Below are 23,994 nucleotides of genomic sequence, written 5' to 3'. Positions count from 1 at the left end.
GATCTGGAAGTTTTCCCATACTCACCGGGAGGTCCCGATCACACCCCCCATACATCATTTTCACCCCCCGACGCTCCTTCTGGAGAACAACTATGTCAGTCAGTCAGTCAGTCAGTGGGTTTGTAGCTATATAATATAATAACTAGATGGTACTAAGTGCGCTCGCTGCTAAAGCAGCTTCGCGGGCGTTGTACGTGGATTGACGTTTTCGTATAGTTTTTTGCATCACAGATTTGTAATAACTATTAAGACAGACACAAAAAGAAATAAAAAAAATGTGTAGGATATTGTTGGTTTATTTTATGTTATCAAAAAATAAAAATATAACATTATATTCTCTCTCTCTCCCTTGCATTGTTCCCATATGGTGGTGGGGTCTTTATTCCGAGTCTTTTCCTTCCACTTCGCTCTGTTGGATGTATCGTCTGCGGAAACATTGCAGGAACAAAGATCTTCTTTGATGACATCTGCTTCTTTGCCTTCTGTATTTCCTGTTAAAAATAAAATAATATTAATTTATTTATAATAACGTATAGATATAATATCCTTTTCTTAGTCGATAGCGATACGTTTTTGCCAAAGTGGTCGTGGTCGTCATGTAACGTACCTCGATATCTTGTAACTTTTGATTGCTGGCTGTCACACTGCTGCGTGCATTGAAGGACTTCAGGCTTGGTCGATTTTATTCTATTGCAATCATAATCTCCTACACAGTTTATTACACTCTGCATTTCCTGTGAATAAAATATATACATTTTTTTCCTTAGTCTATAGCGATACGTTTATGCCAAAGTGGTCGTGATCGTCATGTAACGTACCTCGACATCTTGTTACTTTTGATTGCTGGCTGTCACACTGCTGCATTCTTTGAATGAGCGGCCAACATCAGGCTTGGTTTATATAATACTATTGTATTAATGATCTCCTACGCAGTTTTTTGCCTTCTGCATTTCCTGTAAATAAAACATATAATTAAATATTATATGTAATTTATTTTCCTTAGTCGATAGCAATACGTTTTTGCCAAAATAGTTGTGGTCGTCATGTAACGTACCTCGATATCTTGTTACTTTTGATTGTTGGCTGTCACACTGCTGCATTCATTGAAGGAGCTGGCAACATCAGGTTTGGTTTATATAAATACTTTTGTATTAATGATCTCCTAGCAGTTTTTTGCCTTCTGCATTTCCTGTAAATAAAATATATAATTTATTTTCCTTAGTCGATAGCGATACGTTTTTGCCAAAATAGTCGTGGTCGTCATGAAACGTACCTCGATATCTTGTAACTTTTGATTGCTGGCTGTCACACTGCTGCATTCATTGAAGGGGCTGCTGACTTCAGGCTTGGTCGATTTTATTCTATTGCAATCATGAACTCCTACACAGTTTATTGCCATCTGCATTTCCTGTAAATAAAATATATATTAATTTTTTTTTCCTTAGTCTATAGCGATACGTTTTTGCCAATGTGGTCGTGATCGTCATTTAACGTACCTCGATATCTTGTTACTTTTGATTGCTAGCTGTCACATTGCTGCATTCATTGAAATAGCGGCCAACATCAGGCTTGGTAGTACTATTGTATTAAAATCTCCTACGCAGTTTTTAGCATTGTGCATTTCCTGTTAAAAAATAATAATGTTAATTTATATATATTAACTTTTATTTATAAATATATACATATATATTTTAGGTGATTTCCAAACTACCCAGGAGGTACACCCAGTAGCTCGCTTTTTTTCATGTGGTTCCCCCGCTAATCGAGGCCGCATCCACCTACTTATATGAGAAGTAGGTTCTATCTAATGAGTTAGCAATAGTCATTCAATAAGCAGAGAAATGTGAAAGAAAAAGCAATTTTTAACTAAGGAATTTAAAATAAAAAGCAATTTTCAGCAATTAGCATGCAATAAGCAAAGCAATTACTCAGTAATTGTCAAACATAAGCGAGTTGTACAATTTAAAGATATTATTGACAATAACAAACACGTACCGAGTTTGTTAATACTTACATTGAGTTCATCGGTAAGTTGACCAAATTATTAGTACAGGTTATCACATTCACTAAATGAAAATATGTGTTTTTATCAATTGTAACAATGCTTGCATGACCTAACCAACCGTTGGTGTTGTGGACGCCAATCTTCAAGAGACAAGTGGACGGGTGTGAGGAAAACTGGCAAGATGAACACGTCGGTGTGGGTGCGACTGGTGCACGGGAGAGAAGTGGAGCTAGTTGGCAGATGGAATTAGGCATCACTCTCTTGCTTCAGTTAAGTTCCACTCAGATCAGGTGGGTTGTCGCATGGATGAACATCGCATGGGTTGGAGTAATTCGGAGTAGAACTGTCCATGTTGTTCCCTTCATCGTAGGCACTTCAGTGGACTGTGGATCGATCAACAATAGTTACGTGAGTTGGCTGTCAAACCGATATGACGTGCCAGCCGAATCTAGCGACCAGGTATGCAGGGGATGGAGGTATCCTGTGGAGTAATCATATCAGCAAAGGTGAAAATGTCGATTGGGAGTGAAATGGAGGGAGAAGGAGAGCTGCAGTCAGCGGTCACGATCTTGCTGTAGATAGACTACATGCTCAGTTTACGTGTAGTTGTAACTGTTCGAAGTTAATTGAAAACGATCGATATGCAAATTCCTGTTTAATAAAACAAGTAATAAATGAACAGGCAGGTTGTTTTTTCGGTATTTAAACGCTAAAACCGTTGTTTGTTTATTGATTAGCAGTAATATGATGAATTCTTGGATACTGATGAATGCTAATAAGCTAAGTATTTAAAACAAAATCACATTCAGAAGCACTAAAAACACATTAAATTAAAGAACGAAATAATACCGTATGAAATATTATTTAATATAATATAAAGGATGGAAAGAAGAAATGACAAGAATGCTATTTAGCGTGACATGGCTCTAACCAGATCCACTGGAAAACATAAAACCATATAAAACCTAAGTTTTTGTTTAGCTCATACACGATATTATGTTTTTTGAGGAACCGTGTCATGCGAAACAGTGTTCTATTGAAAAGTATTGTAAGAAGAAATGCAAAGAACACCATTTAGCGTGACATAGCTCTAACCAGATCCACTGGAAAACATAAAACCATATAAAACCTAAGTTTTAGTTTAGCTCATACACGATATTATGTTTTTTGAGGAACCGTCTCATGCGAAACAGTGTTCTATTGAAAATTATTGCAAGAAGAAATACAGAAAACACCATTTAGCGTGACATAGCTCTAACCAGATCCACTGGAAAACATAAAACCATGTAAAACCCTAAGTTTTTGTTTAGCTCATACACGATATTATGTTTTTTGAGGAACCGTCTCATGCGAAACAGTGTTCTATTGAAAAGTATTGTAAGAAGAAATGCAAAAAACACCATTTAGCGTGACATTGCTCTAACCAGATCCACTGTAAAACATAAAACCATATAAACCCTAAGTTTTTGTTTAGCTCATACACGATATTATGTTTTTTGAGGAACCGTCTCATGCGAAACAGTGTTCTATTGAAAAGTATTGTAAGAAGAAATGCAAAAAACACCATTTAGCGTGACATAGCTCTAACCAGATCCACTGGAAAACATAATAATACCTTATAAAACCTAAGTTTTTGTTTAGCTCATACACGATATTGTTTTTTGAGGAACCGTGTCATGCGAAACAGTTTTCTATTGAAAAGTAATGTAAGAAGAAATGCAAAGAACACAATTTAGCGTGACATGGCTCTAACCAGATCCACTGGAAAACATAAAACCATAAAACCTAAGTTTTAGTTTAGCTCATACACGATATTATGTTTTTTGAGGAACCGTCTCATGCAAAACAGTGTTCTATTGAAAAGTATTGTAAGAAGAAATGCAAAAAACACCATTTAGCGTGACATAGCTCTAACCAGATCCACTGGAAAACATAAAACCATGTAAAACCCTAAGTTTTTGTTTAGCTCATACACGATATTATGTTTTTTGAGGAACCGTCTCATGCGAAACAGTGTTTTATTGAAAAGTATTGTAAGAAGAAATGACAAGAAATCAATTTAGCGTGACATGGCTCTAACCAGTTCAACTGGAAAACATAAAACCATGTAATCCCTAAGTTTTTGTTTAGCTCATACACGATATTATGTTTTTTGAGGAACCGTCTCATGCGAAACAGTGATCTATTGAAAAGTATTGTACGAAGAAATGCAATAAACACCATTTAGCGTGACATGGCTCTAACCAGATCCACTGGAAAACATAAAACCATATAAAACCTAAGTTTTAGTTTAGCTTATACACGATATTATGTTTTTTGAGGAACCGTCTCATGCGAAACAGTGTTCTATTGAAAAGTATTGTAAGAAGAAATGCAAAGAACACAATTTAGCGTGACATAGCTCTAACCAGATACACTGGAAAACATAAAACCATGTAAAACCCTAAGTTTTAGATTAGCTCATACACGATATTATGTTTTTTGAGGAACCGTCTCATGCGAAACAGTGTTCTGTTGAAAAGTATTGTAAGAAGAAAGCAAAGAACACAATTTAGCGTGACATAGCTCTAACCAGATCCACTGGAAAACATAAAACCATGTAAAACCCTAAGTTTTTGTTCTGCACTTACTATATTATTTTATATTCATGGTAAGTTGGATTTTCTGTAGGTATATGCAAATTAATAACAAGCATAGTTATTTGTTATTTGCTTCATAATAGTAAATACCGAATGTAGACTTGTAGAATGTAGACAACGAATGTAGAAAAACAAACGATTATCTTAAAATATTACGTAGGTATTATGTTGGTTATGACTGACTGTACACATATGAATAAAACTATTTGCAGTTACTTTCATTTCTAATAACATTTGGTGTATTTGGTAACATTTAAAACAATTGTTTAGTTTTAAATGTTACCAAATTACCAGAAAATATAAAATATGACTCGCTTTCTATTTTTGTAACTAAAGGTGTTTTCTTTTACATTTCAATTCTTAAGTATTTTTTTTGCTTTAGCCATATATGATTTGAAAATTTTGAATATCAAAGTTTCACGTTGTTAGGTAGTGGTTTCTTCTCCAATTATTGTTTTTCCAAGTAGTAGGTATTTTCTAGCAAGTTCACTTTATTTAGCCTGTATACATGTATTAATTACTTTATGTATGTTTTGTATCGATGAGTGATCATTCTTCTGTCAATACTGGTGAGACCCGCTTGTGGAGGCCAGAAATTAACATGATCAAATTTGTTTTTGAATTTGCTTAGGATGGTATAGAACATTCATTGTTGATTATAGGCTTATTTTTTTTACATACGCCATTAAAGGTAAAGCATGGTCGTACTTAATATCCTCCTGTGGCTTAGATTTTCAAACACAATAGCAAAACAATGGATTTTGTTTAAGGACTTTTTTTTCATGCTTAGCCCATCTGACAGTCGTCATATTTACCCATGTTTATGAATGAAATTGTTCGCACTGCCGGATACAGGTAATTACTGACCTATTTTATTGCACAACACAATAAATAATGTTCTAAATAACACTTTTCATTTATATATTTGTAGCCACAAATCTGTGCAATTGATGATGCGTCTTTGCTGACACAATGACGATGACGATTCATACACCATTGAATGCTAATGTATAATAATATACTGTATCCATCACAGGACACGCGAGTTTTACTATGTAGCGTTTATGTGTACTCATTAATCGATTTCCAGCTTGGCAATTGTTTAAGTTTCTGAATCTTTCTTCGAGCAGACATTTGAAGTAATGTTATTTCTTAAAGTTTCCTTGATGATGAGTAAACAGATCCGGATCCGGAGTTTTCTTTCTTCCTTATATTTATTATTTTAAGGCCTTCCTTTTTTTTCCTTATATGTTCCTTATATTTATATTTTTTTTGTTTGTTTACTTAATTCTAACTTAAGTTACTAAAATACGCTAGTATAAAATATTCTTTAGTACAATTTGAATGCAAATTATATTTTTTTACTATATTGATGAGTAAAACTACACATTACACAAATTTAATCGGTTATAAAAACTTATTTTTCATTGTACATTTATTTTCCTGAATTAATGAATGAAAATATCAAGTCGTTTGTGTTATAAAATAGCTAATCCAACTTACCATGAATATCGTATTTTTTTTATTATTTTAGTAAATATAATTTGCTTACTGCTTAGTGAATGATAAAAAATAAGTGACTAAAATGACAAAGATAAATTTTACTTAATGTAAGTTAAGTATTGGGTAAAATGCTTTTGAATGATGATTTGTTTAAATATACTCGTAGAAGTATAATTACTGCATAACTTATTGCTTTAAGTTGAGAAAGTAGCACTTAGGAGAAAAATGTATCAATAAACATCAATGGTGTCTTCATCGAAATATTTTAGTATTAATTTATTGTTTATATACGCACTTAAATTTGGTAACAAATCATTTGTATAGCGTTAGCGTTATAAAGTAAAAAATGAAGATCAATAAATCATACGTTTGCTTACAAAAAACAAACAGTTTTAGCGCTTAAACACTGAAACAGAATTCTTTTCAAATAACTTCGAACAATTACCACTTTAATACACCTAAACTAAACATTGCCCATGTACAGCGAGATCCTGATACTGATTACAGTTTCCGTACTCCCTCCTTTCCAGTCCTAAGCGACATTCAAACCTTCGCTGACACGATCATTCCACAGGATACGTCCATCCCTTGTATCCCAGATCGCAAGAATCGGCTAGCACGGCATAGCAGCTTGACAGCTAAAACTCACGCAACCATTGTTGATCGACCTACAAAATCCACCGAAAATGCCTACGACGATGGGAACGACACCGACTGTTCTACTCCGGATCATTCCAACCTGCGACATTCATCCATATGACAGCTTACTTGATCTGAGTGGAACTCAGCTAAAGCAATCGAGTGATACCTGCCTCCATCTTCCAGCCAGCTCTACTTCACTCCCATGCACCGGTCGCACCCGCAGCCAAGTGGTCATCCTGCCAGTTCACTTCACGCCCGTTCTCTCGTCCCCTAAAGATGAGCCTCCACAGCGTTAACGGCTGGGAAGGGCATGCTCACATTGCCAATTGATTAACACACATTTTAATTCAGTGATTGTGACTAATAAATGGTAAACCTAGCTTTGAAATTCAATGTAACCATCATCAAATCGAGTGCAAGCTTGTTAAAGTCAGTTTTATCGTTAAATTATACGAAAAGAAGAAAAAACAAGATAGAATGAATATAAATAATAATAAATAATTCGCAATATACGATAATTTCAGCACTTGATTTAACCGATCTAAAAAAACCCAATAAGCTTAATAACAGAGATGGACTGTTCAGTCTTTTCAAGAAGTGCCATCCTAATAAAGTTACGTTAAACTTAAAAGTTCTGATATGATAACGTTATTCGAGAAAGGTTGGTCATTTACGATTCGGTGCCTGGGTAGTAGTACTTTTATGTCACGTCTTTCGCGAACGCGACCTAAAGCTACATACAGTTGACCGTGACTAAACATGTCAGATCTAAGATCGACCCCAACGCGACTAATCGTTTGACCCTGGCTCTTGTGAATGGTCATTGCATAACACACCTGCAATGGGAATTGACGGCGACACATCTCGTAAGGGCTGTTATGTTCTATAGGCGCTTTAAAAAGATTCGAGGGATCAAATAATCTCCTAGTTCACCTTGTTTCCGAACTTTAATAATATATGGAGATGTTTCAACGACTATTACTTTGGTGCCATTTACTAAGCCGTCCGCGAAACTAAGATTACGCGTGATTACACAAACACATTCTAATTTTAATTGTAAGTCGAAATCTGGAACACCTTGTGGTCGAAGTGTATGTAAAAATTCAGGACTAAAATATACTTGATCAGCGTTGTCGCTTAAAACTTTGTCTATGGCATAAAAATGTAATACTTCTCCTGGTAGTTTGTCTAAAATAACGGCATTAATTTCTCTAACTGCATCGTTACGGGTGCATAGAATCGCTCTGAAGGAGCATACGCCTGGCTCAGTAAGGGTAACTTCTGGAAATACAAAATCAATTAAATCTTCTAATTCAGTAACATAATCAATGGATTCAAGTTGGACTAATTGCAAATCATTATTATTTGTTTCTAACCTATGAGTAGGTAATGAATTTGAACCCAGTTTTAAAAGAAATTCTGCATACTGTGCGTCATCCTTACATCTCTGTGAAGTTACCAAACTAAATTTTTTCAACTGTTTCCAAATAGGAGAAGTTTTTAGTGACGCGTTTAATATATCAAAATTCGTTCGTGCTTCTGGGACTACAGGAGGAATTTGACGAAAATCTCCTGCAAAAATAATTATTTTAGAACCAAAAATTTTGTCTGACCTCATCAAATCCTGCAATGATCTATTTAATAAATTTATAAGGTATTTATGAGCCATCGGCGCTTCATCATACACAATGAGATTAGAATTGTAAATCAATTCAGCTCTTTGAGTACCATTTGAGATGTTCCAGTATCCGCTATCATCTAATAGATGTAAAGGAAATCTAAACAAGGAATGAGCCGTCATTCCGTTTGTGTAATTTTGAGCAGCAATTGCAGACGATGCACAGGTTAAAACTATACCTTTAAGGTTACCGCGGATATATGCAGTTATGACCTTCAATAAAAGCGTTTTTCCGGTGCCGGCGGGGCCATCGATAAAAATCGCACAGTTGTTGGATTCTCGGTAAACACTATCAACGCAAAGCTTTTCCACGTAATCGAATACGGCACGTTGATCGGGAGATAACTGTGGCAACCACTCTTCTACGTATGATTTCAAACTATCTAAATCATATTCAGTGCGTTCCCTATCCAACTCCGTTGACCTGTAAACTACTTCCGGCAAACCTTGTTCTATTAACGAAGTTCCGTGTCTGCGTAGCATTCTATCTATTTGAATGAGGCACATGTTAAACGCGTTTTCTTCGTCATCTGGCACCCTGTAAAGGAAATCTTCGGCCAATTGACGTTTATACGTGTTCCACAGTGACGCCACTGAGGCACCATTAACAGCCAACGTTACAAAAAAGCTACGAAGTCGTGGTCCGGTTAAAAAAGTGGAAGCTTCTTCCATAGCCCGTTCATATTCGACTGCGTCGTCCGCAAGTCCTACGAATTTGGCAGCTTCTTGAAAAGTTGTGCAATTTGGACCTCCAATTTGAAGTAAATCCGCGAAACTACGACAAGGGTAAACACTTAAAAGAAGTCTTAAAAAGAACTGTTCACCTCTGTTCGGCGCGACCCAAAATAGACGCGCGACGAGCTCACCCCGCATTCTACGTGTAAGAAATTTGCCGTTTTGCATTTGCACCGCCTGAACTGTCTTTAAACATGGATCTTTCGCATGAATGTTATAATTTTCAAAAAAGTCTAAGTAGGATACCCGATCAAACTCCTCAGTTAAAGGCCTACTGAAATAGTCTAAAAGATCTGAACCTGCATTATTAACTGCCTCGTTCGCGTGGCCAGGCTTAAAAAATACCGAATTTTGATCGGGCAAATGTACTGTTAACATTTTTACCGTAGGGTTCCTAGCTACAATATCAAATTCGAGAACACGCCACGCTGCTTCGCTAGAACTAATATATCGCTTAGTGACATATTGTTCGATTTCATCCTCACGATGTTCTTCATCAACAACGGCAATACGGGCTTCATCAGGTCCTTTTGTCATATATTTAAATAAATACTTAATTATAGCACGCTGTGTGGACACTTCTAAATTTATGTGAGCATCATATTTTAGGAGAAGAGCAGGATTATAAGGAACGACCCACAAATCATTAACTATTACGTCTCTGCCGCGATATTTAATAATCGCCTGATTTTTACTATTGCGACGTAAATGTATAAAACCTCTATCGTCACTGAAGGTGACTGGTGTTTCTTTTTTGGAAAATATTTTAAACAGTTTTTTTTCTCACTATTCCAACACGGCAAATTAGTTCGATAAGGAGGGCCGCATGGACCGTGTATCATGTGATCCATGACAACTTTGTATAATAAAGTTTGTGCTGGATCGGGTATGGTAGCTCGAACAAACTTATCAATATCCAGACTTTCTACTGGTCCACCACCTTCCACTCTAAAAGCAATATGCGCGTGTGGTAGTCCTCTTTTTTGGAACTCTATAACATGCATTATATAAACAATTTTTCCGAACCATTTACCCGATTTTAAATCTTTTAATAACTCTCCGAGTTTTAAGTTGAAAACTCGAGCACAAGTAAGGGGGTCTTTTGATCGACCTGATAATGTTGAATTTTTTATTTCAGGCCAGTTGGGGTTACATGTTAAAGTTAAAAAATATGATGGTGGACCTAACCTGTTTACCATTGCTATAGCATCCAGGTATTTCTTTTTCATGTATCGTGGACCCCCTGTGAATGAGCTAGGTAAATAAATTTTACCAGGTTCTACTCCACCTTCTCCTAAAATAAACTCGTCATTAATTAATTCTTGGAGTGGAGCTACTCTTAGCCTGTTTTGTTGTTTTGTTTGGCTATTTTTCAAAAACCGCAAGCGTTCTTCTAAAACTCTACAAAACATATCGACTAACCACTCTTCAGATAAACGACCAAATATGCTAAATCGTGATTCGGATAAAAGTAAACAACGGACATATTTAACCTGATTAAGCTTATTGCCCTTATTATCTCTCATATCTGGATGCCAACCAGTATTTCCGTGAGGATATAAGAGAGGATACTGGAAAGTCTCGTATAAGGAATCCATTATATCTATTGTTCGAGGCCTACCGTCTGCTATCTTTTTAACTACAATACAGCGTGGAGAAAATTCTTCGCGGTCTGTACTAATAATTGCGGCAATTTCTTGACCAATAGGTTGATCTCCGAGGATGTTACCATGAGTCGCACGAGTAGTTTTTTCGAACTTCAAGAAAGCTTCTGATGATACCTCTAAACTTAACCTTCTAAAACAATTTATGTACGGATTAACTGTGTGCATGAAACCTGTAATCATTCGAACTACCGTTTTATCTAAACTTAATTCGCCAGCTAAACTCTCTCTTTCGCTACTGTCATTTATGTAAAAATTAATATTATTAGGACTTTCATTGTAAGACAAATCAAAGATACGGTGGTAAATACGTCCTTGAATTTTTAGAAAAGATATACCTTCTGGATGATGGTAACCGTGGGAAACACCTAATGCCGAAAATGCAAAAATATTATTGTAAGCGCGTGGTCTATTTAAAAAAGCTGAATTTGAATAAAATTCTTCATTTAATGGGAGAAAATTTTGAACGTTATAATCTCCTGAATGACAACACCATTGTCGACGAGTTTTCTCTTCTTCGAACAATGGAGCATTACAATTTGGACATCTATATGTCTTATCAGACAGAAGCGACGTATTTTTTAAATTATATAATCTAATAATATTAAGATCGTGTCCCTGTTTTTCACCTATAAAATTTTTTGAATATCTCAGCGGCGTTTCTATGTTACGACTATTTTCTGTATATCTTTGTGCTGCTTTTTTGTTAATTTCGGGGTGGAGCTCGTAATAACGTTGAACGGCCGCGCGATGAACGTCTGGGTTGTTCTCGTTATAACGTTGAACGGCCGCGCGATGAACGTCTGGGTTGTTCTCGTTATAACGTTGAACGGCCGCGCGATGAACGTCTGGGTTGTTCTCGTTATAACGTTGAACGGCCTCGCGGTTAATGTCTGGATTGCGTTCGTTGTACCGTTGAACGGCCTCGCGGTGAATATCTGGATTGCGTTCACTATACTGTTGAACTGCCTTGCGATTAACAGCGGGGTTTTTCGTTGTATATTTCCTGACAGCTTCGCGATGCGCGTTTTCTTTACTTGGTTTCGGTCCGCGTTTCTGTTTTTTGGGTCGGCCACCTTTATTTTTAACGCATTGGCTTTCGTCTTGATTACTGATTCTTTCTAATAGGACAACTGGTTTTAAAATTGTCAGTTTTATATCACTTGTAGTGTTATATACATCTACCGGATTTGAATCAACTTCCAATTTACTAATATCAAAATTTTGCACAGAGGTTTTAAGCGGGGCCAGGGTTGATTGATAGTTCATCAAAATCGAATCTAAAGTTTGATTCTCATTCAGTAATGGTGATGATATTAAATCTACTAAAATGGATTGTGACGTTTCGGAACTAACCTGCGCTTCGTTTTGCCATATAAGGTCGTCATTTAATACTCTTAATCGGGTTAATGAGTATTCGGATCCGTCGTAAACTTCATTCGCGAGCAAAAGTTTGGCTAGCGCTTCGGTTGAATTACATTTAAATAAACGTGCTACGTAAGGACCATCTTCTGGCTTACCCGTTCCTATATTAATGTTGTTGCTGTTAACTGCATGGCTGTTAAAGAAATAATATTCACCATTAAAGCGCCAAAAACTAAAAGTATAACCCTGACCCGTAAACAATATGCTATCGGTACTGTCGTTGTGATTTGAGTTGTTCACATTATAAGCGAATTGCGAATCGACAGTATAGTCATTAGTATTAAAAAACACTCTATTGTCCAGTATATTCTTTAACGTTAATAAACCTATGTCTTTATTCGCGGGAGTTGTAGGATACGTATTAGAAATGATCCAGTTGTCCTCCATACTAACTATATGTGCGACGTTATCCCCGACGCGAAGCTCATTGGGTAATTCATCTGGCATAAAATAACTGACACCCCTCTGAAGTAGATATTTTAACTGCATGTAAAGTGTATCCCCCATTCTTAAAATTTCATCAATTTCGGCAGTAGTGAAAGATGCGCGATTATGGAACACTGAATAAATTGAAGCGCATGCTGAGATAACCGTACATTGCGAATTATTACCTTCATACATATCGGAGCCTTGGTGTGTTAGACCTAAGGATTCAGTAAATTTTAGATATTAATTTATTTAATAGATAGATTAATACACCCTATTATTGACACCCCTACTGACTATTAAGAAAAAAAAAATAAGAACATTTTGATATATTCCTTGCATTTTGATATATTCGGTGCCGAAAAATGATTAGACCGTACCAATCATTTAAGGTTCTAATAATTAGGCAGTTTACCCTACATAAGTACTTAAATTAAAATATCAATTATCAATATTATCATTCTCCAACAATCTATTTTTTAATAAAACAATTATTCACCGATATTATTATAGGGAATGCAATAATTATTATATGAGAATTAAGTTACCTACCTAATATAAAAAAAAACTACGCATACATATAAAATTTCAGTCGGATCAATAAACCTAGGTAGGTGATTTTTTTAATAAGTAGTTAAAATGGCATTCGTTTAAGCACTTTCACACAGTGCCGCCAGTTCGTGCCGCACAAAGCCGCCGCCGATAATCATTTCAGTCGCGACGGTCATGTAGAGCACACATTGTGGTTGAACATCAAAGGTCGATGAATTAAGTCGACAACATTGCCATCGTAGCTGTGGCTGAAGTGAAAAAAATACGAGGCGCCGACTTTACAATATAGAAAATGGCTAAGCAACTTTCTCGAAAAAACACATACTTAAGATTACGCCTATTTTCCGTTGGGATCGGCCACGCAATTCCACTTACTACGATCCTGACACATCACTTTCGCTTCTACTACTCTTATCAAAGTACACTCATTTATGCATGCTCGCCGGTTCCCAGTACTCTTGACCGTGGCTTTTCTTTAAACATCCTGAAATTAATCGAGGTATGTACCACCTAGGCCATCCACTTCGGATTTTACCACTTACATCCGTATAATAAATCTTGGCCTTGTCCAACCTATCTAAGCGTCCTTTTGTCAATTCTCTTCACTACATTTTCTTTTACAACAGTCCCTTAACACACTATTTTATCATTCAAAGTTATCCCACTCATACTCCTCAACGTTCTCATTAGTAACCTTTTGACAGTTTTAATAAAATATTAAGCAATTGAAAATTACATCATTGTAACATAAATATTTAATTCAGGTACCTAATAAAATGACTTTAAGACCAATGACATCGAGAGGGTGCCGTACCGGTATACAAACATTCAACTCAATTGATGTAACGCAACGCAAACCCTCGTTATAAAATATTTAGAAGACATGTCGATTTATTACACTGCACTTTACTTAAATAAAGGATTATACAGTCTGTTCTCTGCCTACCCCAATGGAAAATAGGCGAGATATTATGTATGTACGCAATGCAGCACTCTATTGACGGAATATTTCGAAAATTTAATATAAAATAACAGGAAAACGTAATGCCACAGTTTTTGTTCTTCTTTTGATCTTGTTGCATCATAGTGTGAGATTATTTCAGACTAATACAGGTGAAGTAGGTACGTATATTTGTCAAAAATTAAAAAAAACCAGGCAAGTGCGATTTGGACTCGCGCACCGAAGGTTTCGTCCACAGAAAAGGTTAGTAAAAGAAAATTCTGATGCCGAAATTCAAGTATCTAGATATAAGACGATCGAGTTGAACGTCACTTAAGCTATAGGCATCAAATAAAGAATAATACTACGTTAGAATCGTCTGTCTCGCTCGTACTTATGCGTTAGACGTGTATCTACGTATGATACGTATACATACTTACATACACAGATTTTTCCTTTACTAACATTTTCTGTGGACGGAACCTTAGGTACATATACACATAAAATATAGTATAACATAGTATATATGCCTACCTATATTATATTTTTACTGTATCAGGGTTGTGGAGGTATGGTATTTTTTAGACACTCATTGTATTCGGCATTTTCCATATCTTTAGATAGCTGTAAAGTAATAAACAAAATAATTATAAAGTTGTTACTTTATTTTGCTTATTACTTTATAGCTGTCACAAAAAGTAATTAAAAAAAATAAAACGGACTTCAAAATCTGTCAAATAAATAGTAAGAAATAATATTTAGTTGAATACATTAGAATCTAAATTTTGAAATTACTTTTTATTTGTATAAACTCGAGTGTCCCTAATAATATTAATACGCCAGTGACCATCGTTACCAAAACACTGAAATATTATAAAATGTCTTATAATTTGTTTAATGTATGTAGTGTCCGACACACCCTTGACCGTTTTCCAATTTTCTTTAATTTACTCTCAAATCATTAGTATCCATACTTACTTAAGCTCTAAGCTTCTATTAGTATAGTCGAAACACAAAGTTCCTAATTTTTAACTGTTTTTCAACCATAAGTTGGAAATTTCTAAACCAATTTTGATGAAACTTACATTCTTTTCTATGTTGGACGATACTTAATAAAAAAGCATTGCAATACGATTTGTAGTTTTTACGAAATGCATGGACAAACATACAGGCATGTATATGGAAAATTTAACACACATTACAATATACATATGGGTCAAATTGATAACCTTTTTTTTTGAAGTTGGTTGAATTAGATTAGTTTCCTTCAGTCCCCACCACATGGTCATCAAGATATATAACCATATCCCTAACCATATTCAAAATATAGACAAACCTACATACACCCTTTAACAGTCATTTAAATAAGTTTATTGTAGACAAATGTTATTATAGCATTCAAACTTTTTTTTTCAGATAAACTAAATACTTCAAAGCTTCGATATCTCTATATCTATATACTTACTTAATAACTTGTTTGATATAATTTTGTTATTATAAATAGCTGTATTATATAATTAAGTAGGTAACTTTATAATAATTTTGTTACCTAGTTACTACTTATTTCTATAATTTTTAGTTAGTTATCTTATAATATTATTATAAGATTGGTTATAGTTGTATTTAACCATCTGTAGTAACTTGTAATTTTTGATAAAATACGCTACACATAAAACAGACATAATTATTTAGTTGGCTTTTTCACGATTTTAGAGAAAGGTTTAACTATTCACACAGAATATTAAGAGAGTGATTGGTATTAGAATAGCATAGAATAAGTAATAATACTACGGTCATAGGTTAACTTTTGTGTGTACTATAGGTAATTTTTTACAGACCTACTTATGTTATGAAGTTACTGTTGTGCTACAACATGGGTTGCTGTCAAACCACAATCACACTCGGATTGTTATAATTTAAAAAGGATTCAATCTTATTATTATTATCTATAGTGTTATGATCTCATCTAAATTTATCATAGGTTAATTAACTTATTTCATATACCTACCAACATACTTACATAATCTAAAAAAATATTAATAGTAATTAACTATCCCCTATTCTAGTCACACAGCATAAGTAGGGGCAATGCAATTGATTTAAGTAAGTAGGTACCTATTGCCTGTTATTAAGTAAAGTTTTTTCCATGACTGATGTCAAGCGGCTATTTTATCATCATAAAATCAATCGATCGTTTGGTAAACTGGAATTAAACTCGTTAAAATCTAAATACTTACCGGCACCGATGCAGGTTGCAGCAGGCTCGTCGTCGACGCGACGGCGACGCATTGTAGAGCACAATGGAATTTCGACGCTTGAACGCTTCATCTGTAAACAAACCACTTCTGTACTATTTGTTTATCTAATAGACAATAAAATAAGAATTATAGCTTTAAGTAGGTACGTACTTACCTTTTAATGTTTCACTTTCATTATGTGAAAAAGAGAAAATCAGTACAGATAGTTAAAGATCTTACAATTATAATAATTATGTTTATATGGCTAACTATTTTACGATTTTAAAGATTATATACCTAAATATATTTATAAATAATTGTTAAATTATCAATAACAAAATCAACTTACCTTTGGAATCTTGAAATACAAGTGAAAAAACGCTTGTCACTTTTTCGCGCCAACGGTTTGGGTACTGAGTTTACTTTTTTTTCCATGAGACAAAGAAATTCTGGCAACGCAGATTCAAACAGCCAATATCGAAAAATATTGAGGTACTTTTTACTTCACTCGGTCGCATAGATGTCGATGGAATTAATAAATAAGCAATATAAAATCTAATTGCTTTTTGTTACTTCAGTACAATTTATTAAAAGCAGTGAATATTGAGTATTTTCATTAATTTTTCCATTGTTTTTTGGCGGGAAAGTTGTTTTCTTCATTGAATAATCTATTTATATTTAATAAACGTTACGTAATCGAAAAACATTCACTTAAGTGTTATCATATCGGAAAAATATATAAATAATAAATAAACATTCAATAAACAAAGTGGTACTATCTATTTTCACTTCATGCCAAGAAGCCGCTTCATAACTCGAAAATTTATGCGGACTTTTGAGTTAATTCGTATCACAAACCTAAAGGTCTATGTAACCAGGCCAAAAATTTCCAAAAAGAAAAAAAGATGAGGCTATAATTATGACATAATAACACATTTGCGTAACCTGTGGATTCCATTGCTTACCGATTTGAAAATATGAAAATACGTTTATAGTTTTTAACGAATTTAACGTACCTAGTATAGTATTTGGCTGTATGGGTTATGTTTCCTTTGCCTGTCCTATGTACAAAATAACCAAAAAAAAAAACTAAACAAAATGGTCTTATGGTCTCGTTCTGTGGTCTCGTTGCCGAGAAGTTCTCTTGATAATTTCCTGTGCTACTTTGTTAGAATTTGTAGCTTACAAGTTCACCGTGCGAGAGCGTCGACATTCTACTGTAAAAACTTCCAGAGCCATTGTGTGTTTTGGATAGAGCCGATATGATAAAAAGTTTGTGGATAATGTTCGTTGATAAATTGCAATGTAAGTAACATACAATCAAATGACATTGTTATTATATATGACACTGTTATTATATAGTTATTTATTTATAGGTGTGAATGCTGATCGACTTTGTCATACTAACTCATACTCATACTAAGAGATGTAAGCAACAATAACAAGTTTCCTGAAGAATGTTCCAATCGGACAGTTGGAAACAATTATGTCTGTATAAGTTGTGGAATATCTTTGGGAAAGCAGTCACGAAGATAAAATCACAGGCCATGGGCTTATGGAAAGAAGTGAAGAGTGGTATTATATAGAAAAACAATCTCCGAGATAGGTATTTAAGTATTAAGTATTTTATGTTGTACATGAAAAATATTGTGTTTCAATCATAAATGTTATAAGGCAATCCTTAATTATGATTAAAACATTGTTCTAATTTTAATTTATTGTTGGCAATGTTTCAGTTCCATTCCTACACATTAAATAATATTGATACAATCGGGCATATTGTGCAATATACTATTAAAAACATTCATGTTTGCTTTCAGATGCCTGATGGATGCCCATGTATGCATTGTTTGCAGGATGAGCTCACCTCAAAAGCATTAATATCTAGTGAACATAAAAGCTGTGTGTGTTGTTGCAATGTATATAGTTCTATTTATTAACCCCCGACGCAAAATTGTGTATATGTGTCTATCTGTAGCATCGTAGCTCCCAAACGGATGATCCGATTTTAATATGTTTTTTTTTTGTTTGTAAGTTATATTAGTCGAGAGTGTTCTTAGCTATGTTTGGTAGAAATCGGTTCAGGTCTTCAAGGTCATCAGAGATGTTTGTTAAGTGTGATAGGAATGTTACACGCTCAGTTTGCTTGCAAGCATAGGTATGTGGGATAAGTTATTTTTTGCTTTTTATAGGGTTTTTTTCACCTTTTTTCATAATAATTGAGTACTTTTGTTTTGTCGGGGTTTTTTTTTGTTCATAGATGTTGGTAAACTATGAGTTTATATCACTTTATAATTATTATAATTTATATTATTAAATCATTAAATAGATAAAAACCTGTGTATATTTTAATGTTATTGTTAAGTTTATTCTCTACCTACTTACTAATATGTTACCATATTAAGTCTGTTCAAAAATCATAAATAGGTACTTGTTCTTCTTCTATCATGTAAGTTGTGAAGTGGATGACCAACCTCAACCAGGGTTATTGCTGAGCCGCCAATGTCGTTGGATCAGCCAGCAATGTCCTAACTGAATCAGGGATCACAAAGAAATTTTTGTGTTTTGTCCCCACCGGGACTTGAACCTGGGACCTCCGGAATGTTAGCCACTGGACCACATAGGCCGAGAGTACATGGTTAAGTTGCTGTTTTATTTCAACTATTTAATTAAATGTAGGAATATTTTGTATGAGTATGAATTATATAATAAAACAAATTATTTCTAAAAATATATCTTTCATTATGTTTTTAATAAAATTGTTTCTTTTTAAAATTATTTTGAAAAATAAAATAGTAATCACGTCGTTTAGCACCACTTCAACTGATAGGATCTCACAATCAATGTTTTTTGTGGTATCAAAATTGTTAGTTAAATTTAATTTTTGACCTCTTGGGACCAGATTTTCACATCAAACATCCTTTGGTGGTCTTTATTGGTCTAAATGCAAGACAAATATAATTACAGAATCTATAGGTACCAATGAGGGACTTTCCAGGCTAGGTTCTCAAAAAAAAAATACAGATGGCGCTGTCCAGATTTAACATGATGTGTTATTGGTGCTGATTCCAGTACACACTGTCTAAGTTTATTTGAAGTTATACCTGTCATTTTATTATCAGGTGACGGGTAAACGACAGGCTTAAAATTTATGGAATAGGTTCACAATAATTTTAGTCAGAAATTAAAAAAACCCAGCAAAAGTTGACAGCACACATGTCACCGGCGATAGAAATATGTTATGCGAAATAAAAGTTGCTCCAGGTTTTATAGTTTTGCCAGGCCGTAGGGTGTCTCCCTGATGCGAAGCATGTCACCGGCGATAGAATTTGACCAAGATTTAAATAGGTCTCGGGGCGTAGTGTGTCTCCGTGACGAGGAGCAGTTTTCGAAGACCGGGAAGTAATTCCGTACTCTACATGACGTTCCGATCACACCTCCCATACATCATTTTTAGCCCCGAGGCTTTTTCTGTATAAGGGAAATTTTGTATGGCGGCCATATTGTTTTTCGGCCATTTTGTTTTTTTTCACCGGGGATAAAATTTGACCAAGATTTAAATAGGTTTCGTGAAAAAAATATTGCTCCAGGTATTATAGTTTTGCCAGGCCGTAGGGTGTCTCCCTGATGCGGAGCAGTTTTTCAAGATCGAGCAGTATTGAAATACTCAACATGACGATCCGATCACATCCCTATACATAATTTTTACCCCCGAGACATTTTCTGGAAAAACAAAATTTTGTATAGCGGCCATCTTGTTTTTCGGCCATTTTGTTTTTTTTCACCGGGGATAAAATTTGACCAAGATTTAAATAGGTTTCGTGAAAAAAATATTGCTCCAGGTATTATAGTTTTGCCAGGCCGTAGGGTGTCTCCCTGATGCGGAGCAGTTTTTCAAGATCGAGCAGTATTGAAATACTCAACATGACGATCCGATCACATCCCTATACATAATTTTTACCCCCGAGACATTTTCTGGAAAAACAAAATTTTGTATAGCGGCCATCTTGTTTTTCGGCCATTTTGTTTTTTTTCACCGGGGATAAAATTTGACCAAGATTTAAATAGGTTTCGTGAAAAAAATATTGCTCCAGGTATTATAGTTTTGCCAGGCCGTAGGGTGTCTCCCTGATGCGGAGCAGTTTTTCAAGATCGAGCAGTATTGAAATACTCAACATGACGATCCGATCACATCCCTATACATAATTTTTACCCCCGAGACATTTTCTGGAAAAACAAAATTTTGTATAGCGGCCATCTTGTTTTTCCGCCATTTTGTTTTTTTTTCACCGGCGATAAAATTTGACCAAGATTTAAATAGGTCTAGTGGAAAAAGAATAGTTCCAGGTGTGATAGTTTTTCCAGGCCGTAGAGTGTCTCCCTGATGCGGAGCAGTTTTTCAAGATGGAGCAGTATTGAAATACTCAACATGACGATCCGATCACATTCCTATACATCATTTTCACGCCCGAGGCATTTTCAGGAAAAAAGAAAAATTTGTATGGCGGCCATCTTGAATTTCCGCCATTTTGATTTTTTTTCAACTGCAATTAAATTTGACCAAGATTATAATAGGCCTGGTGGAAAAAATAATGTTCTAGGTGCGATAGTTTGGCCAGGCCGTAGGGTGTCTCCCTGATGCGGAGCAGTTTTTCAAGATGGAGCAGTATTGAAATACTCAACATGACGATCCGATCACATTCCTATACATCATTTTCACGCCCGAGGCATTTTCAGGAAAAAAGAACAATTTGTATGGCGGCCATCTTGAATTTCCGCCATTTTGATTTTTTTTCAACTGCAATTAAATTTGACCAAGATTATAATAGGCCTGGTGGAAAAAATAATGTTCTAGGTGCGATAGTTTGGCCAGGCCGTAGGGTGTCTCCCTGATGCGGAGCAGTTTTTCAAGATGGAGCAGTATTGAAATACTCAACATGACGATCCGATCACATTCCTATACATCATTTTCACGCCCGAGGCATTTTCAGGAAAAAAGAACAATTTGTATGGCGGCCATCTTGAATTTCCGCCATTTTGATTTTTTTTCAACTGCAATTAAATTTGACCAAGATTATAATAGGCCTGGTGGAAAAAATAATGTTCTAGGTGCGATAGTTTGGCCAGGCCGTAGGGTGTCTCCCTGATGCGGAGCAGTTTTTCAAGATGGAGCAGTATTGAAATACTCAACATGACGATCCGATCACATTCCTATACATCATTTTCACGCCCGAGGCATTTTCAGGAAAAAAGAACAATTTGTATGGCGGCCATCTTGAATTTCCGCCATTTTGATTTTTTTTCAACTGCAATTAAATTTGACCAAGATTATAATAGGCCTGGTGGAAAAAATAATGTTCTAGGTGCGATAGTTTGGCCAGGCCGTAGGGTGTCTCCCTGATGCGGAGCAGTTTTTCAAGATGGAGCAGTATTGAAATACTCAACATGACGATCCGATCACATTCCTATACATCATTTTCACGCCCGAGGCATTTTCAGGAAAAAAGAAAAAATTGTATGGCGGCCATCTTGAATTTCCGCCATTTTGATTTTTTTTCAACTGCAATTAAATTTGACCAAGATTATAATAGGCCTGGTGGAAAAAATAATGTTCTAGGTGCGATAGTTTGGCCAGGCCGTAGGGTGTCTCCCTGATGCGGAGCAGTTTTTCAAGATCAAGCAGTTGTTTCATATTAAGCTTGACGTTCCGATCACACCTCCCATACATCATTTTTACCTCCGAGACATTTTCTGGAAAAACGAAATTTTGTATGGCGGCCATCTTGTTTTTCCGCCATTTTGTTTTTTTTTCACCGGGGATTGGATTTGACTAAGATTTAAATAGGTATCGTGAAAAAAGAATCGTTCTAGGTGCGATAGTTGCGCCAGGCCGTAGGGTGTCTCCCTGATGCGGAGCAGTTTTCCAAGATCTGGAAGTTTTCCCATACTCACCGGAAGATCTTGATCACACCCCCCATACATCATTTTCACCCCCCGACGCTCCTTCTGGGAGAACAACCCTGTCAGTGAGTCAGTGAGTCAGTCAGTCAGTGGGTTTGTAGCTATATATAATATAATAACTAGATTTCGCGTGGTTCGCTCGCAGCAAGCTGCTCGCGTGTCTTGTTTTCCCGGCATTTTTTTACCGCGATAGAATTTGACCAAGACTTGAATAGGTCTCGTGAAATCAAAAAAGTTCTAGGTGCTATAGTTTTGCCAGGCCGTAGGGTGACTCCCTGATGCGGAGCAGTTTTTCAAGATCGAGCAGTACTGAAATACTCAACATGACGATCCGATCACATCCCTATACATCATTTTTACCCTCGAGGCATTTTCAGGAAAAACGAAAATTTTGTATGGCGGCCATCTTGTTTTTCCGCCATTTTGGTTTTTTTTCACCAGGGATTGGATTTGACCAAGATTTAAATATGTTTCGCGAAAGAAAAATTGCTCCAGGTTTTATAGTTTTGCCAGGCCGTAGGGTGACTCCCTGATGCGGAGCAGTTTTTCAAGATCGAGCAGTACTGAAATACTCAACATGACGATCCGATCACATCCCTATACATCATTTTTACCCTCGAGGCATTTTCAGGAAAAACGAAAATTTTGTATGGCGGCCATCTTGTTTATCCGCCATTTTGATTTTTTTTCACCCACGATAGAATTTGACCAAGATTTTAATAGGTTTCGTGAAAAAAGAATCGTTCCAGGTGCGATAGTTTTGCCAGACGGTAGGGTGTCTCCCTGATGCGGAGCAGTTTTCCAAGATCTGGAAGTTTTCCCATACTCACCGGAAGATCTCGATCACACCCCCCATACATCATTTTTACCCCCCGACGCTCCTTCTGGGAGAACAACTCTGTCAGTGAGTGAGTCAGTCAGTCAGTCAGTCAGTCAGTCAGTCAGTACATGGGTTTGTAGCTTTATATAATATAAAACTAGATGTCGCGTGGTTCGCTCGCAGCAAGCTGCTCGCGTGTCTTGTTTTCCCGCCATTTTTTTACCGCGATAGAATTTGACCAAGACTTGAATAGGTCTCGTGAAATCAAAAAAGTTCTAGGTGCTATAGTTTTGCCAGGCCGTAGGGTGTCTCCCTGATGCGGAGCAGTTTTCCAAGATGACGTTCCGATAACACCCCTATACATCGTTTTTACACCCGAGACATTTTCTGGACAAACAAAAATTTGTATGGCGGCAATCTTGTTTTTCGGCCATTTTGTTTTTTTTTTCACCGGCGATAAAATTTGACCAAGATTTTATTAGGTTTGGTGAAAAAAGAATCGTTCCAGGAGCGATAGTTTTCCCAGGCCGTAGGGTGCCGCCCTGATGCGGAGCAGTTTTTGAAGGTCGGGAAGTATTTCCATACTCAATATGACATTTTGATCTCATCCCTCTTACATCATATTCACCCCGAGGCATTTTCGAGAAAAACGAAAATTTTGTATGGCGGCCATCTTGTTTTTCCGCCATTTTGATTTTTTCTCAACGGTGATTAAATTTGACCAAGATTTAAATAGATTTCGTAAAAACAAAAAAGTTCCAGGTGCG

The 23,994-nt window shown here is 35.8% G+C and overlaps 1 protein-coding gene and 1 long non-coding RNA gene across 3 annotated transcripts; both read right to left on the bottom strand.

Moving 5' to 3' along the window:
- Window positions 1-295: 295 nt before the first annotated feature.
- LOC126380823 (uncharacterized) lies at window positions 296-1,993 on the bottom strand. 2 transcript variants are annotated; one of them, XR_007568543.1, is made up of 5 exons: window positions 1,497-1,993; window positions 1,274-1,408; window positions 819-953; window positions 608-734; window positions 296-491 (listed from the first exon to the last, which is right to left on the bottom strand). It is a non-coding gene; the product is annotated as an uncharacterized LOC126380823 (long non-coding RNA). The 2 variants fall into 2 exon arrangements; XR_007568544.1 differs by lacking the exons at window positions 1,274-1,408; window positions 1,497-1,993 and adding an exon at window positions 1,055-1,137.
- Window positions 1,994-11,818: 9,825 nt separating this feature from the next.
- LOC126380822 (uncharacterized) lies at window positions 11,819-18,063 on the bottom strand. The gene is made up of 4 exons (XM_050030418.1): window positions 16,796-18,063; window positions 16,447-16,537; window positions 11,979-12,935; window positions 11,819-11,835 (listed from the first exon to the last, which is right to left on the bottom strand). The coding sequence occupies exons 2-4, from the start codon at window positions 16,535-16,537 to the stop codon at window positions 11,819-11,821; spliced, it is 1,065 nt and encodes a 354-aa protein (XP_049886375.1). The 5' UTR covers window positions 16,796-18,063.
- Between the last annotated feature and the right edge of the window lie 5,931 nt (window positions 18,064-23,994).

The sequence above is a fragment of the Pectinophora gossypiella genome, unplaced genomic scaffold (assembly GCF_024362695.1).
Source record: "Pectinophora gossypiella unplaced genomic scaffold, ilPecGoss1.1 Pgos_108, whole genome shotgun sequence".
NCBI classification, from domain to species: domain Eukaryota; kingdom Metazoa; phylum Arthropoda; class Insecta; order Lepidoptera; family Gelechiidae; genus Pectinophora; species Pectinophora gossypiella.
This window is presented reverse-complemented; position numbering and strand designations above follow the sequence as displayed.

What these genes read in the sequence shown, in the direction of transcription:
- LOC126380822 (XM_050030418.1), bottom strand. Translation starts at nt 16,537, where the DNA reads ATGAAGCGTTCAAGCGTCGAAATTCCATTGTGCTCTACAATGCGTCGC. An exon ending in TGCAACCTGCATCGGTGCCG is followed by an intron (nt 12,936 to 16,446) that starts GTAAGTATTTAG and finishes CTGAATCCTTAG; the next exon opens with GTCTAACACACCAAGGCTCC.